The sequence below is a fragment of the Schistocerca gregaria genome, chromosome 11, assembly GCF_023897955.1.
Source record: "Schistocerca gregaria isolate iqSchGreg1 chromosome 11, iqSchGreg1.2, whole genome shotgun sequence".
NCBI lineage: Eukaryota > Metazoa > Arthropoda > Insecta > Orthoptera > Acrididae > Schistocerca > Schistocerca gregaria.
Window position 1 is genome coordinate 60976986 of NC_064930.1, and position 17345 is coordinate 60994330.

At 40.7% G+C, this 17345-nt stretch overlaps 3 protein-coding genes across 3 annotated transcripts; all 3 read left to right on the forward strand.

The window, feature by feature from the left end:
• The first annotated feature begins 5563 nt into the window (after positions 1-5563).
• Positions 5564-6193, forward strand: LOC126295021 (uncharacterized protein DKFZp434B061-like). Its single transcript, XM_049987272.1, has one exon. It carries the CDS (start codon positions 5564-5566, stop codon positions 6191-6193), a length of 630 nt encoding a protein of 209 aa, XP_049843229.1.
• Positions 6194-7127: 934 nt separating this feature from the next.
• LOC126295022 (uncharacterized protein DKFZp434B061-like) lies at positions 7128-7721 on the forward strand. Its single transcript, XM_049987273.1, has one exon. It carries the CDS (start codon positions 7128-7130, stop codon positions 7719-7721), a length of 594 nt encoding a protein of 197 aa, XP_049843230.1.
• A 1995-nt stretch (positions 7722-9716) lies between these two features.
• On the forward strand, positions 9717-10634 carry LOC126295023 (uncharacterized protein DKFZp434B061-like). The gene has a single exon (XM_049987274.1). The coding sequence runs from the start codon at positions 9717-9719 to the stop codon at positions 10632-10634; it is 918 nt and encodes a 305-aa protein (XP_049843231.1).
• The last annotated feature ends 6711 nt before the right edge of the window (positions 10635-17345 follow it).

Consider the following 17345-nt stretch of genomic DNA (forward strand, 5'->3'; position numbering starts at 1 on the left):
AAAAAGGGTGAAGGCCGTGTCTGATCATGCGGAAATGATAGAATCTAATACAGATCAGTTGAATAACCAAGTTGGAACAGTATAAACTAAACGTGCATGAGCATGAAAATATCTTGTCTAAAATACAACACAACATTACATGAAGTACTACCAGTGGGGGTTGTATTTTGGTACATCACAAACAGATAATCTTTACAGTTTGATCCATCTGGAAATGTGCATCCTAAAGAATTTCAGAATGACTTTGAAAATGTCTTGCCTGCTTTATGGACTGGTAAATAAAAGTTAGGATTTATTAAGTCAAAATTCTTGGATGAAACCAGATCATCAGGTGTTAATGCTACTGAGCAGTATGATATGTTAGAAGAGCATTTTTCGAACAGTATTGGGATATGCAGAAACAAATAGTTTCTGGTCTAGTGAAAAATTCAATCCTAGAAAGGAAAAGTTAAAGATGTTTGCATTGAAATGGGTTACTTATCCGTCATATTTGACGAATAAGCTGGAATTTGAACAAACTGTCATGGTCTTAGATAGGAAGCTGCCTGTGAAATGGTGTAATGAAATAATTCTTGTTCCCAGGGATGACATAAACAACTTTATTAATTTTCTGGAAATGGTCAAGAAATCATTAAGGAAAGAAGAACAAGCAAATTTGGAATTTTTGGCCCCAGGGAAACGTAGAAACACATCAAAACGTTAACGTGAACAGAGGAGTGGGGAGGTGCCGCCATACTACGGCAAATAGACCAGTTGAGAACAAGGACCTGTGTACAGTTGGCATTCTCCATAACGTAATGCCAATGGTTTTCAAAACAGACAACAGGTGGGCATATGAGTAGGAAATAAACTATAATCACAGAATGTGGGGAACTAGATCTCGTATATGAAGTGGGTAGCATTTCCAGAATGGGTAACAGTAATTTACATCTGCTGGCCAAGCCTTTTGTATATAATCACAACAAGGTATCTGAAGTTAGAAGTGAAGATAGGGGTGATACAGCTGAAGCTAATGAGACTAATGAAATTAAAATATGCATGTTTAATGGCCCCTTGTAAGAATTTCTTAACAGGAAAGGACGAAGTAAACACTGCAGTACAGAGAATGTGGTAGATAATTTAAAGGAAAATGACAAATTATCTGATATAAAGGATAGTGTGTAAAGTGATGACAGATCTTCTTGTGGAAAAGGGGAGAACACAGACAGTGAGAGGCTACTGGAGTTAGGTGAGAAAAGGGTTGAGGAAATACTGAAGGCAATTAATGACAATTTATGTGCAGCAACGGGAGAAGTGCAGGCAGATGATGACCACAATGGTGGTCAGTCAGCTAATGAGAATTTAGGGGAAAATGAAGATGATAGTGAATATGATGAGTTAGTGAAAAAATCAACTATGGTAAAAAGAGAAGAGGTGCATGTGGAAAAGTCTTTTGAACTGTTATTCGTGGACAGATTGACAAATGTTGCGCGGGGTGGATAGTGGATGCAATCCTACAGATATGTGTGTAATCTACAGACACAGAGAAAATTCTGATAGATAGGAAATTGTACAAGATTTACTGGCAGAAGACGAAGTCAGTAATATTGGGGAAAAGACATGACAACTTATAATTAGTTTGAGGGCATAAGGCAAAAAGTGCAGTGTTTAGCTAACAGTAGCAGTAATGTTTGTGCCGTTAGTCAGAAATGGTTAGATGCCCTACCTAATGAGGCAGAATTGTTAACGATGCCTGTCATTGGTATCCAAATAATTATAGCCAGTGTAAAAAGTAAATAATCCTGTTAAATATTAAGTAATGACACCCACTAACATAAATAGTATTCAGCTGAATCACAACTTCCCAAAAATTTATGGTTTGAACATTGACTTGGAATTAGCGTAGATTCCCTTAATATATACAAAAAGACGTTGGATTTTGATGAAATATTTTGGAAATAAATGGGAAAAAGTTACTGTACCATCTTATACAAAAAAATTGACGTCTAAGGAAAGGGACAGTATTCCTATTATACATTATAGGACAGAGGAAGAATTGGAAGGGCACAAGGAATACAGAGAAATCCTGGGGTAAAGACCTCAAGACCTCAGAGGGTTCTTCTCTCTTTGGAATACCAGGTGACTGACCATCACCAGGTACTCGAATTATTAGCAGTATCATTCCATTTTCCTTTCATATTGTCATTCTTACTCCTCTTGTCATTTTGAACTTAGTCTATAATCTTTTGCCTTCTTCACTATCAAGAGGAAAGTAGAGGTATTAGGGGATGTTGTGCTGCAGTTAATTATTCAAAGTGTAAAGGAATCCAGTGCAAAGAAAAGTATTAAGAAATATGATAATGATAATGCCATCTGTGATTAGTGCAGAAATTAAGTAATGAAGAAATAAAGTAATCTGTTGTGGAGAAGGGTGTTGTAAAACAGGTAATGGATTTTTAAGTAGTGGTGTGAAGACCACAACAGGTGATATGTGAATGAAAGAATGAGTACAAGGAAATTAATGGTCAAACGATGTGACTTGTGGTAGAAGAGGGTGTTATTGTGTTGGAAAACAGACAGGAATGTTGTGGAACAATGAAGTAAATGATACATGACATGGTTTATCAGAAAACTAAACTAGCTATGGAATAATGTGCACATTGTAGAAGAGCATGTTATGGTGAAAAGTGATTAACAGATTTAGGAATAGTGATCAAATACCAGATGTGGCTAATTAAAATAAAATGAATAGTATGATAGAGGAGAGTTTTAGTGGGAATTCTGAATAGTTATTTTAAGAATACTAACCCCAAGAGTGAGAGATAAAGATTGAAAGAAAGTGATATGAAGAATTTTGAAGATAATTCCATGATTTTGGATGTAATCTCTTTCTGTATTTTGTCAAATTGCGATGATTTTGAGAGGGATCTTGGGTTAACTACAGTACCATATTATGATGTAAAACTTCGTAAAAGAATGATTTGTGCTAGTTTTAAGATTTTAAAAAATCTAATTACGTAAAATTTGCTGAGTTAATTAAGTAAATCTAGAAAATGTTTTCACTAGCAATGCGTTTTACTGAAGCTGTTGGTGTTTCTCACTTTGGAAAGTAATATTTCCAAGTAGTTTCATTGTGGCATTTGTGACCACCAATTTAAAAAAAGATTCTCTGTTAATTTACTTTAAATGAGAAGACTCAGTTAAACAATTTACAATTATAACTCAAAAATATAAAAAAGAAAATAATTTTAAGGAAAATATACATTAATATTTATCTTTCAATAAGATACTTTGTAAAAAAAATAGTCTTAGATGAAACTATGCTTTCAGATAAATCACCATGTAACTAGATCCAGGACTAATGGAACTATAATTATACATAGATGGATTACTAAGAGAAATGCGTAGAACAATTCAGAGGTGAATTGGAAAACAGATTGCAGAGTATAAATAAACAATGATTTTGAAATTACAAGAAAACATAAATCACATGGCTCACTAAAATTCTGTAAATAATCTGTATGACACAGCTCAAATAACCACATCATTACAGCCTAAAAATCAAAAGTGAAATATCACTGGAATCAGTAAGCCTAATTGCGATGAAAAGGTGCACAACTGTTGTCCATGCATCGAAAAAAGTTTTGCATCACCTCAGTTCTGAGAGTTCTGGAACCTGTACAGGAAATTGGAATTGAGATAAAAGTAAGCATCATTTCTGCCCTTTATACTGCTCAAGAAAACCACACATTGCATGTTGTACCGCCACATAGCGAGACCTTCAGAAGTGGTGGTCCACATTACTGTTCACACCATTACCTCTGATACCCAGTAGCATGTCCTCTTGCATTGATGCATTCCTATATCCGTTGTGGCACACTATCCACAAGTTCATCAAGGCACTGTTGGTCCAGACTGTCCCACTCCTCAATGACGATTCAGCGTGGATCTGTCAGAGTGGTTGGTGAGTCAAGCCGACCATAAACAGCTCTTTTCAATCTATCCCAGGCATGTTCAATATGGTTCATGTCTGGAGAACATGCTGACCACTCTAGTCGAGCGATGTCGTTGTCCTGAAGGGAGCCATTCACAAGATGTGCACGATGGCGTGCAAACTATCATCCATGAAGGCGAATGCCTCACCAATATGCTGCCAACATGGTTGCACTATTGGTCGGAGGATGACATTCACGTATCATACAGACATTACGATGCCTTCCATGACCACCAGTGGCGTACGTTGGCTCCACATAATGTCACATCAAATCAGCAGCGAGCCTCCACCTTCATGCACTCGCTGGACAATGTGTCTAAGGCATTTGGCCTGACCAATTTGCCTCCAAACACGCCTCCGATGATTGTCTGGTTAAAGGTACATGTGACACTCATCAGTGAAGAGAATGTGGTGCCAATCCTGAGTGGTCCATTTGCTATGCTGTTGGGCCCATCTCTAACACACTGTGTTGTGTCATGGCTGCATAGATGGACCTCACCATGAATGACAGGAGTGAAGTTGCGCATCACGCAGCCTATTGCGCAAAGTTTGAGTCATAACACTATGTCCTGTGGCTGCACAAAAAGCATTATTTAACATGGCGTCAAGGTACCTCTGAGCCATGATCCATAGGTAGCGGTCATCCACTGCAGTAGTAGCCCTTGGGCAGCCTGAGCTAGCCATGTCATCGGTAGTTTCTGTCTCTCTGTATCTCCTCCATGTCTGAACAATATTGCTTTGTTCCATAAAAACACAGGAGAACTGCCGGATATCAGTTATGTCCTGCCACGATATTTCGGCGCAGAGTCTTCTGGCCATCTTCAGGTGAGTGCCACTGTAGAAGTACTGGCGAGTACGCGCTGCGCTCCGCTATTTAAAGATATACTGAGGTGACATCGCGCATGCGCTGCTCAGCGTGAGCGTTCATAACGGCTCCGTGCGCCGCGCCTCGCGCCCTCCACTGTGAAAGAATGGCGTATTGGTGTCAGGTCGATTTCCATATTTATGCAAATACTACATCGACTATGAAGTTTCTCTATAACAGGATTCCAAGCAGAGTTTAGCTGATAACCGTTATCTCGATGGATGAGAGTCTCGTTGTCAGACAATCTTATTTCCACAGATTCACTGATAATCGAGCTCCAAAAGTTTGATGTATGGGCCAAAATTTTTGTGCCGTTGTAATTCATGGAATGGTCTGTGGAAATACAATGTTCGGCGATTGCAGACTTGGTGGGTTGGAGAAGGCGAGCATGCCGTTGGTGTTCCACAATGCGTTCTTCCACAGTTCGTATTGTTTGCCCTATATACGATTTGCGGCATTCAGACGGAATTTTGTAAACACCTGGTTTACGAAGGCCCAGATCGCCTTAAACGGATCCTACCAGTGATGAAATTTTGGAAGGAGGGCCTCACAGATTGTCTTTAACGGATCCTGATAGTGATAAAATTTTGGAAAGAGGGCCCCCCAGGTCGTCTTTAACAGATCCTACCAGTGATGAAATTTTGGAAGGAGGACCTCCCAGATCGTCTTTAATGGATCCTACCAGTGATGGAATTTTGGAAGGAGGGCCTCCCAGATCGTCTATAATGCATCCTACCAGTGATGGAATTTTGGAAGAAGGGCCTCCCAGATCGTCTTTAACGGATCCTGATAGTGATGAAATTTTGGAAGGAGGGCCTCCCAGATCGTCTTTAACGGATCCTGATAGTGATGAAACTTTGGAAGGAGGGCCTCCCAGATCGTCTTTAACGGATCCTGATAGTGATGAAATTTTGGAAAGAGGGCCTCCCAGGTCGTCTTTAACAGATCCTACCAGTGATGAAATTTTGGAAGGAGGACGTCCCAGATCGTCTTTAACGGATCCTACCAGTGATGAAATTTTGGAAGTAGGGCCTCCCAGATCGTCTTTAACGGATCCTGATAGTGATGAAAGTTTGGAAAGAGGGCCTCCCAGGTCGTCTTTAACAGATCCTACCAGTGATGAAATTTTGGAAGGAGGGCCTCCCAGATCGTCTTTAATGGATCCTACCAGAGATGGAATTTTGGAAGGAGGGCCTCCCAGATCGTCTTTAACGGATTCTGATAGTGATGAAATTTTGGAAGAAGGGCCTCTCAGATCGTCTTTAACGGATCCTGATAGTGATGAAATTTTGGAAAGAGGGCCTCCCAGGTCGTCTTTAACAGATCCTACTAGTGATGGAATTTTGGAAGGATGACCTCCCAGATCGTCTTTAACGGATCCTACCAGTGATGAAATTTTGGAAGGAGGGCCTCCCAGATCGTCTTTAACGGATCCTACCAGTGGTGAAAGTTTGGAAGGAGGGCCTCCCAGATATCTTCAACGGATCCTGATAGTGATGAAATTTTGGAACGAGGGAATCCCAGATCGTATTTAACGGGTACTACCAGTGAAAAAATTTTGGAAGGAGGGCCTCCCAGATCATCTTTAACACATCCTACCAGTGATGAAATTTTGGAAGGAGAGACTCCCAGATCGTCTTTAATGAATCCTGATAATGATGAAATTTTGGAAAGAGGGCCTCCCAGGTCGTCTTTAACAGATGCTACCAGTGATGGAATTTTGGAAGGAGGGCCTCCCAGATCGTCTTTAACGGATCCTGATAGTGATGAAATTTTGGAAGGAGGGCCTCCCAAATCGTCTTTAACGCATCCTGATAGTGATGAAATTTTGGAAAGGTGGCCTCCCAGGTCGTCTTTAACAGATCCTACCAGTGATGAAATTTTGGAATGTGGACCTCCCAGATCGTCTTTAACGGAACCTACCAGTGATGAAATTTTGCAAGGAGGGCCTCCCAGATCCTCTTTAACAGATCCTACCAGTGATGAAATTTTGGAAGGAGGGCCTCCCAGATCGTATTTAATGGATCCTACCAGTGATGGAATTTTGGAAGGAGGGCCTCCCAGATCGTCTTTAACGGATCCTGATAGTGATGAAATTTTAGAAAGAGGGCCTCCCACATCGTCATTAACGGATCCTACCAGTGATGAAATTTTGGAAGGAGGAAGTCCCAGATAGTCTTTAACGGATCCTACCCGTGGTGAAAATTTGGAAGGAGGGCCTCCCAGATACCTTCAACAGATCCTACCAGTGATGAAATTTTGGAAGGTGGGAAACCCAGTCCCTCTTTAATGGATACTACCAGTGATAAAATTTTGGAAGGAGGGTCTCCCAGATCGTCTATAACGGATCCTGATAGAGATGAAATTTTGGAAGGAGGGAATCCCAGATCGTGTTTAACGGATCCTACAAGTGATGGAATTTTGGAAGGAGGGCCTCCCAGATCGTCTTTAACGGATCCTGATAGTGATGAAATTTTGGAAGGAGGGCCTCCCAGATCGTCTTTAACGGATCCTGATAGTGATGAAATTTTGGAAAGAGGGCTTCCCAGGTCGTCTTTAACAGATCCTACCAGTGATGAAATTTTGGAAGGAGGACCTCCCAGATCATCTTTAACGGATCCTACCAGTGATGAAATTTTGGAAGGAGGGCCTCACAGATCCTCTTTAACAGATCCTACCAGTGATGAAATTTTGGAAGAAGGGCCTCCCAGATCGTCTTTAATGGATCCTACCAGTTATGTAATTTTGGAAGGAGGGCCTCCCAGATCGTCTTTAACGGATCCTGATAGTGATGAAATTTTGGATAGAGGGCCTCCCAGGTCGTCTTTAACAGATCCTACCAGTGATGGAATTTTGGAAGGAGGGCCTCCCAGATCGTCTTAACGGATCATATCAGTGATGAAATTTTGGAAGGATTGCTACCAGATCGTCTTTAACGGATCCTACCAGTGATGAAATATTGGAAGGAGGGCCTCCCAGAACGTCTTTAAAGGATCCTGATAGTGATGAAATTTTGGAAGGAAGGCCTCCCAGATCCTCTTTAACGCATCCAACCAGTGATGAAATTTTGGAATGAGGGCCTCCCAGATCGTCTTTAACGGATCCTACCAGTGCTGAAATTTTGGAAGGAGGGCGTCACAGATACAGATGGTCTTAAACTGATCCTACCAGTGATAAAATTTTGGAAGGAGGGCCTCCCAGATCGTCTTAAATGGATCCTACCAGTGATGAAATTTTGAAAGGAGGGCCTCCCAGATCGTCTTTAAATGATCCTACCAGTGATGAAGTTTTGGATGGAGGGCCTACCAGATTGTCTTTAACGGATCCAACCAGTAAAGAAATTTGGGAAGGAGGGTCTCCCAGATCGTCTTTAATGGATCGTACCAGTGATGAAACTGTGGAAGGAGGGCCTCCCAGATCGTCTTTAACGGATCCTGCCAGTGATTAAATTTTGGAAAGAAGGCCTCCCAAATCATCTTTAACGGATCCTAACAGTGATGAAATTTTAGAATGAAGGCTTCCCAGATCGTCTTAAACGGATCCTACCAGTGATGAAATTTTGTAAGGATGGCCTCGGAGATTCTCTTGGACGGATCCTACCAGTGATGAAATTTTGGAAGCAGGGCCTCACAGATCCTCTTTTACGGATCATACCAGTGATGAAATTTTGGAAGGAGGGCCTCCCAGATCGTCTTTAACGGATCCTACCAGTGATGAAATTTTGGATGGAGGGCCTACCAGGTCGTCTTTAACGGATCCTGATAGTGATGAAATTTTGGAAAGAGAGTCTCCTAGATCGTTTTTAACGGATCCTAAGAGTGATGAAATTTGGAAGGAGAGCCTCTTAGATCGACTTTAACGGATCCTACCAGTGATGAAATTTTGGAAGGAGGGCCTCCTAGATTTCTTTAATGGATCCTGATTGTGATGAAATTTTGGAAGGACGGCCTCCCAGATCGTTTTTAACGGAACCTACATGTGAAGAAATTTTGGAAGGAGGGCCTCCCAGATCCTCTTTAATGGATCCTACCAGTGATGAAATTTTGGAAGGAGGGCCTCCCAGATCCTCTTTAACGGATCCTACCAGTGATGAAATTTTGGAAGGAGGGCCTCCCAGAGCCTCTTTAACGGATCCTACCAGTGATGAAATTTTGGAAGGAGGGCCTCCCAGATCCTCTTTAACGGATCCTACCAGTGATGAAATTTTGGAAGTAGGGCCTGCCACATCGTCTGAAACGGATTCTGATAGTGTTGAAATTTTGGAAGGAGGGCCTCCCAGATCCTCTTGAACGGATCCTACCAGTGATGAAATTTTGGAAATTGGGCCTCCCAGATCGTCTTTAACGGATCCTGATAGTGATGAAATTTTGGAGTAAGGGCCTCCTAGATCCTCTTTAACAGATCCTACTTGTGATGAAATTTTGGATGGAGGGCCTACCAGATCGCCTTTAACGAATCCTACCAGTGAGGAAATTTTGGAACGTGGGCCTCCAAGATCGTCTTTACTGGATCCTACTAGTGATGGAATTTTGGAAGGAGGGCCTCCCAGATCCTCTTTAACAGATCCTACCAGTGGTGAAATTTTGGAAGGAGTTCCCCCCAGATCGTTATTAACAGATCCTGATATGAAATTTTGGAAGGAGGGCCTCACAGATCCACTTTAATGGATGCTACCAGTGATGAAATTTTGGAAGGAGGGTCTCCCAGATCGTCTTTAACGGATCCTCCCAGTGATGAAAATTTGGAAGGTGGGCTTCCCAGATCGTCATAAACGGATCCTAGCAGTGATGAAATTTTGGAAGGAGGCCTCGCAGATTGTATTTAACGGATCCTACCAGCGATGAAATTTTGGAAGTAGGGCCTCCCAGATCGTCTTAAATGGATTCTGATAGTGTTGAAATTTTGGAAATTGGGACACCCAGATCGTCTTTAACGGATCCTGATAGTGATGAAATTTTGGAAAAAGGGCCTCTAAGATCCTCTTTAACAGATCCTACTAGTGATGAAATTTTGGATGGAGGGCCTACCAGATCGCCTTTAACGGATCCTGATACTGATGAAATTTTGGGCAGAGGGTCTTCCAAATCGTTTTTAACGGATCCTACCAGTGGTGAAATTTTGGAAGGAGGGCCTCCCAGATCGTCTTTAATGGATCCGGCCTTTGATGAAATTTTGGAAGGAGGGTCTCCCAGATCGTCTTTAATGGATCCGGCCTTTGATGAAATTTTGGAAGGAGGGTCTCCCAGTTCGTCTTTAACGGATTCTACCAGTGATGAAATTTTGGAAGGAGGGCCTCCCAGATCGTCTTTAATGGATCATACCAGTGATGAAATTTTGGAAGGGGTGTCTCCCAGATCGTCTTTAACGAATCCTACCAGTGAGGAAATTTTAGAAGGAGGGCCTCCCAGATCGTCTTTAACGGATCTCAACAGTTACGAACTTTTGGAAGGAGGGCGTCCCAAATCGTCTTCTACGGATCCTGATAGTGATGAAATTTTGGAAAGAGGGCCTCCCAGATCCTTTTTAACGGATCATACCAGTGATGAAATTTTGGAAGGGGGGTCTCCCAGATCGTCTTTAACGAATCATACCAGTGAGGAAATTTTGGAACGAGGGCCTCCCAGATCGTCTTTAACGGATCCTAACAGTTACGAACTTTTGGAAGGACGGCGTCCCAAATCGTCTTCTACGGATCCTGATGGTGATGAAATTTTGGAAGAAGGGCTTCCCAGATCCTCTTTAACGGATCCTACCAGTGATGAAATTTTGGAAGGAGGGCCTACCTATCGTCCTTAACGGATGCTGATAGTGATGAAATTTTGGAAGGAGAGCCTCCCAGATCGTCTTTAACGGATCGTACCAGTGATGAAATTTTGGAAGGAGGGCCTCCCAGGTCGTCTTTAACGGATCCTACCAGTGATGAAATTTTGGAGGGTAGGATCCGTTTAAGACGATCTGGGAGGTCTCCCATCCAAAATTTCATCTCTATCAGGATCTGTTAAAGACGATCTGGGAGGCCCTCCATCCAAAATTTCATCACTAGTAGGATCTGTTAAAGAGGATCTTGGAGGCCCTTTTTCCAAAATTTCATCACTATCAGGATCCGGCCCATACATCAAACTTTTGGAGCTCGATTATCAGTGAATCTGTGGAAATAAGATTGTCTGTTAACGAGACTCTCATCCATCGAGATAGCGGTTATCAGCTCAACTCTGCTTGGAATCCTGTTATAGAGAAACTTCGTAGTCGACGTAGTTATCTGCATAAAGATGGAAATCGACCGGACATCGATACGGCTGGCTGTCACAGTGGAGGGTGCGATGCGCGACGCACGGATCCGTTATGAACGCGCACGCTGAGCAGCGCATGCACGATGTCACCTCAGTATATCTTTAAATAACGGAGCTCAGCGCGTACTCGCCAGTACTTCTACAGTGGCACTCATCTGAAGATGGCCAGAAGACTCTGCGCCGAAATATCGTGGCAGGACATAACTGATATCCGGCAGTTCTCCCGTGTTTTTATGGAACAATCAGTATGCTGGGAAAGCTTTAAACATCACATCAAATATTGCTTTGGTTCACTCCGAGACACCTGTACACTTCCCTTTTTGAGAGCCCTTCCAGGCACAAAGTAACAATGTGGAAGTGATGAAAATGCGGTATTGATCGTCTAGGCATGGTTGAACTACAGCAACACAAGCTGTGTACTTCCTTCATGATGGAATGACTGGAATTGTTCAGCTGTCAGATCCCCTCCATCTAATGGGTGCTGCTCATGCATGATTGTTTACATCTTTGGGTGAGTTTAGTAACATCTTTGAACAGTCAAAGGGAGTGTGTGTGTGTGATACAATCTCCACAGTCAACGTCTAGCCTCAGGAGTTCTGGGAACTGGTGTGATACAAAATTTTTTTTGATGTTCGTAGAAACAATGAAGTAGTATGTAATAGTAAAGAAGGAGGTATATACATTTTAATCTTAAAATTATATTTGAAATAGAAAGGATTCATTGCCCTTGCAAAAAAGTCCTTGGTACCACAAGACAAAACTATAGGCTCCAGTAGCTCGTCAACACTGCCCCCACTATTCAATTAACTGGTACTTATTTTCAGTTCCTTCCTATAATTCATCTGCAGTGAGCTTAATTTCACAACTAATTGAAGCTTATCTGTTTTACCAATATATCTCTCTTTATTCCAACAACTGATTGTACTTCCCACTTATCTTCTTATGGTTATCAGATTCACATGATTTTACACACAGTACAACTTGCAGTTCTAAAATTGAATGCATGTTCCACTGATTTCAAAGCTATTTGCAGAATTTGTTTGATACAACACAAAAGCTCATGCAAAATAAATGTTTTGGTATTCAGGACAAAGCTGACAACTATAAACAATATTAGTCACAGACTATACAGTCCAACCAGACTGTGCAACAAAAGTCTAGCGTTAATAGATTTTAATTATAATAGATCACTGAGAATGTATTGCACAATCTTCATCTTATCCACAGAAGATCAATAACATTGCACAATATTACTGAAACATGCTTAAAACATTAATTCACTGAAAAGTAAACTTACTTGACACATAACGTTTCATTGTGTTGTTGGTCAACATTAATCATGAGAATAAAGGCAAACAAATAATTATTTTATGCTACTTGACTGCATTATACAACACTCTTTGGCCTTTGATAAATTATTTTATACAAATCTGACTTCGAGCTACTTTTTTCTTACATCAAAGTTGATTGTCAGTACAGAAAGTTACTCTTGTTTTATTCTTAGGGATAGTATGAACAGAAGATGATATGGTAGTTCTGCATTTAAAAACCTATTTCCTGAGGAACACTTCCTCAAGCCAATATCTCTCTTGTAATGTGTTATGGTGCAAGAATCATTTTGTAGTTACCTCTACATGGAAAATATAGTGTGAATGAACACTGCTACTTGTATGACATTATGCAAACATTAAATATGTGCTGGAGTTTGACTGGTGTGGCAGAACATATGTTGACGATATGATTGGCAGTCACTTACTGATACATGTATAATGTTTTTCTTTTTTTCTCTTTCTTTTTAATAACTGCTTTAGCTGTGTCTTCTCTGATTGAGGAAGAAATGCCATGCAGTTCTATTTTCATAGAAGTTGGAACCTTACCAACTTATAATAGCACTACCATAAGTTAAATACTTCTTTTATAAAATGAATGTACCTACTAAAAATGAAACAAAAGTGCAAACAGGAAGTAAGGTTTATTAATGACTGTTGATATATTATGTGCTTGCAGCAATTTAAGTTTTAAAATCCAGCTAGGTTGCAACGATGTAGAAGGAAATAAGATATGTGTAGTTACGCCAATATGCACAAATAAATAAAATATATCTTCTTAATAAAACAAAATAATCTACATTCCAATTAAAATTACTTGACAGATGACATCTGTCATTTGCTGCTACAGTGTTGCCATATCGGCTGCTGATTACCACTCGGTTATAGGTCACCCATGGCAGGTAACTTGACAAGTGCTGTTAATATGTAAAGCAGGGCACTGTTGGACATGACCACCATGAGGTATGTTGGAAATGTGAGATGCTCTGTCAACGGGAATAATCCAAAGGGGTTAGAAAATGACTGGATTACTGCACTGTCCACCTGTCGTTGCACTCTTGAATTGCCACTTAACCAATTTCTATACTTGATGTAACATTGCATTTCCTTGACACTTAGCTGATGGGTATAAATTCGTTATTGTTTGACTTTAAGTAGTCAAATGTTCTGACTAGGTTTTAGGTATCATAGCATTTAGACACATGCAGACAGTTCCCAACTCACGAAGGTCATCAGACAGAATATGATGACACTGGATGATGTACTTAAGAACCTGATAGTCATCTTATACATTACTACACCCGGCCTTAATCTAACCTTGAGAACAGTTTGACATTGGTAAAGGTGGTACCCCTGGTAATTGGAAAGGTATACCTTTGATTTTGAGGTTTATGTTTCGACTTATAGATGGCCTCCTATATTTTTATTGTTATTCTTTTCTACATCTACATCCATACTCTGCAAGCCACCTGACGGTCTGTGACAGACGGTACCCTGAGTATCTCTATCGTTTCTCTCTTCTATTCCAGTCTCGTATTGTTCGTGGAAAGAAGGATTGTCGGTATGCTTCCGTGTGGGCTCTAATCTCTCTGATTTTATCCTCATGGTCTCTTCGCGAGATATACGTAGGAGAGAGCAATATACTGCTTGACTCTTCGGCGAAGGTATGTTCTCGATACTTTAACAAAAGCCCGTACCGAGCTACTGATCGTCTCTCCTGCAGAGTCCTCCACTGGAGTTTATCTATCATCTCCGTAATGCTTTTGCGATTACTAAATGATCCTGTAACGAAGTGCGCTGGTCTCTGCTGGATCTTCTCTATCTCTTCTATCAACCCTATCTGGTACGGATCTCACACTGCTGAGCAGTATTCAAGCAGTGGGCGAATAAGCGTACTATAACCTACTTCCTTTGTTTTCGGGTTGCATTTCCTTAGAATTCTTCCAATGAATCTCAGTCTGGCATCTGCCTTACTGACAATCAACTTTATATGATCATTCCATTTTAAATCACTCCTAATGCATACTCCCAGATAATTTATAGAATTAACTGCTCCCAGTTGCTGACCTGCTATTTTGTAGCTAAATGATAAGGGATCTATCTTTCTATGTATTCGTAGCACATTACACTTGTCTACATTGAGATTCAATTGCCATTCCCTGCACCATGTGTCAATTCGCTGCAGATCCTCCTGCATTTCAGTACAATTTTTCATTGTTGCAACCTCTCAATACACCACAGCATCATCTGCAAAAAGCCTCAGTGAACTTCTGATGTCATCCACAAGGCCATTTACGTATATTGTGAATAGCAACGGTCCTACGACACTCCCCTGCGGCACACCTGAAATCACTCTTACTTTGTAAGACTTCTCTCCATTGAGAATGACATGCTGCGTTCTGTTATCTAGGAACTCCTCAATCCAATCACACAATTGGTCTGACAGTCCATATGTTCTTACTTTGTTTATTAAACGACTGTGGGGAACTGTATCGAACGCCTTGCGGAAGTCAAGAAACACGACATCTACCTGTGAACCCGTGTCTATGGCCCTCTGAGTCTCATGGACGAATAGCGCGAGCTGGGTTTCACATGACAGTCTTTTTCGAAACCCATGCTGATTCCTACAGAGTAGATTTGTAGTCTCCAGAAAAGTCATTATACTCGAACACAATACATGTTCCAAAATTCTACAACTGATTGACGTTAGACATATAGATCTATAGTTCTGCACATCTGTTCAACGTCCCTTCTTGAAAACGGGGTTGACCTGTGCCCTTTTCAAATCCTTTGGATCGCTACACTCTCCTAGAGACCTACGGTACACCGCTGCAAGAAGGGGGGCAAGTTCCTTCGCGTACTCTGTGTAAAATCGAACTGGTATCCCATCAGGTCCAGTGGCCTTTCCACTTTTGAGCGAATTTAATTGTTTCTCTATCTCTCTGTCGTCTATTTCGATATCTACCATTTTGTCATCTGTGCGACAATCTAGAGAAGGAACTACAGTGCACTCTTCCTCTGTGAAACAACTTTGGAAAAAGACATTTAGTATTTCTGCCTTTAGTCTGTCATCCTCTGTTTCAGTACCATTTTGGTCGCAGAGTGTCTGGACATTTTGTTTTGATCCACCTACCACTTTGACATAAGACCAAAATTTCTTACGATTTTCTGCCAAGTCAGTACATAGAACTTTACTTTCGAATTCATTGAACGCCTCTCGCATACCCCTCCTCACACTACATTTCGCTTCGCGTAATTGTTGTTTGTCTGCAAGGCTTTGACTATGTTTATGTTTGCTGTGAAGTTCCCTTTGCTTCCACAGCAGTTTTCTAACTCGGTTGTTGTACCACGGTGGCTCTTTTCCATCTCTTACGATCTTGCTTGGCACATACTCATCTAACGCATATTGTACGATGAACTTTGTCCACTGATCCTCAACACTATCTGTACTTGAGACAAAACTTTTATGTTGAGCCGTCAGGTACTCTGAAATCTGCTTTTTGTCACTTTTGCTAAACAGAAAAATCTTCCTACCTTTTTTAATATTTCTATTTATGGTTGAAATCATCAGTGCAGTAACTGCTTTACGATCGCTGATTCCCTTTTCTGCGTTAACTGTTTCAAATAGTTCGGGCCTGTTTGTCACCAGAAGGTCTAATATGTTATCGCCACGAGTCGGTTCTCTGTTTAACTGCTCAAGGTAGTTTTCAGATAAAGCACTTTAAAAAAATTTCACTGGATTCTTTGTCCCTGCCATCCATTATGAACGTTTGAGTCTCCCAGTCTATATCCGGCAAATTAAAATCTCCACCCAGAAAGAACTATAACATGGTGGGGAAATCTACTCGAAATATTTTCCAAATTATCCTTCAGGTGCTCAGCCACAACAGCTGCTGAGCCAGTGGGCCTATAGAGACATCCAATTACCATGCCTGAGCCTGCTTTTACCGTGACCTTCACCCAAATCATTTCACATTTCAGATCTCCGTCAATTTCCTTCGGTACTCTTGCACTTCTTATCGCTATCCTTTTTGTTAATTCGATTCCACTTGGTATTATCATATGTAATTATATAAGACTTATATTTAGGGAGGTAGACATTTTTTGATGTACAGAGATCGAGAATCTTCTTTGTGACTATGGGTATATGAGGCAACTTCTGTTGTTGCATTGACGCACTCAGCACAGCGTGAGGTGGTCTTACATAGGGGTTCTAATGTAGTGCCTATGGGACCAGGTGTTTGATGATTTTTATAGTACGGTTGCACTAGTTCACTTCGTGATTGCAACTGGGTTTTACAACAAACTTTTTTATGCGTCTTATCATTAATATTGCAGCAGCTATTTATCGTACCATACGTAACACGACCTAGGCTACACATAGGTAACTTATGTATTCTGACATGGTTATGTCTCATTTTATTGTATTTTAATTTATTTTATTACATATTTATAAGTTAATTAATTTAAAAAAATATAAAAAAATATTCTTCCGCTGGACATATGATTGTATGCAGTACATTTGACTGTAGTGTTTCATGGCCTATTACAACTGTGTGGTACGGATTTATGAATAATAGCATTTACATATGTTCATCTATTATGCTATATTCAAGTAAAACAATGATAACTATTAACAACAGCATGAAATAGGCAGAAGTATATTTTCCCTAATGTTACAGATAGTTTTAATGACATACAATATGTCCATTTGAGCCACTTACATAGTTAACATGTTACCTGTCAATTGTCAACGTATGTTCTATATTCTTATAATAGTACATTTGTTCTACTCATTGTACAGGGGCCTGAAGATGGCATCAATATAATGATGAAACTGGTAGCACATAAGAAGTTCACAAAATGAAGTTCTACAATACATACAGCTG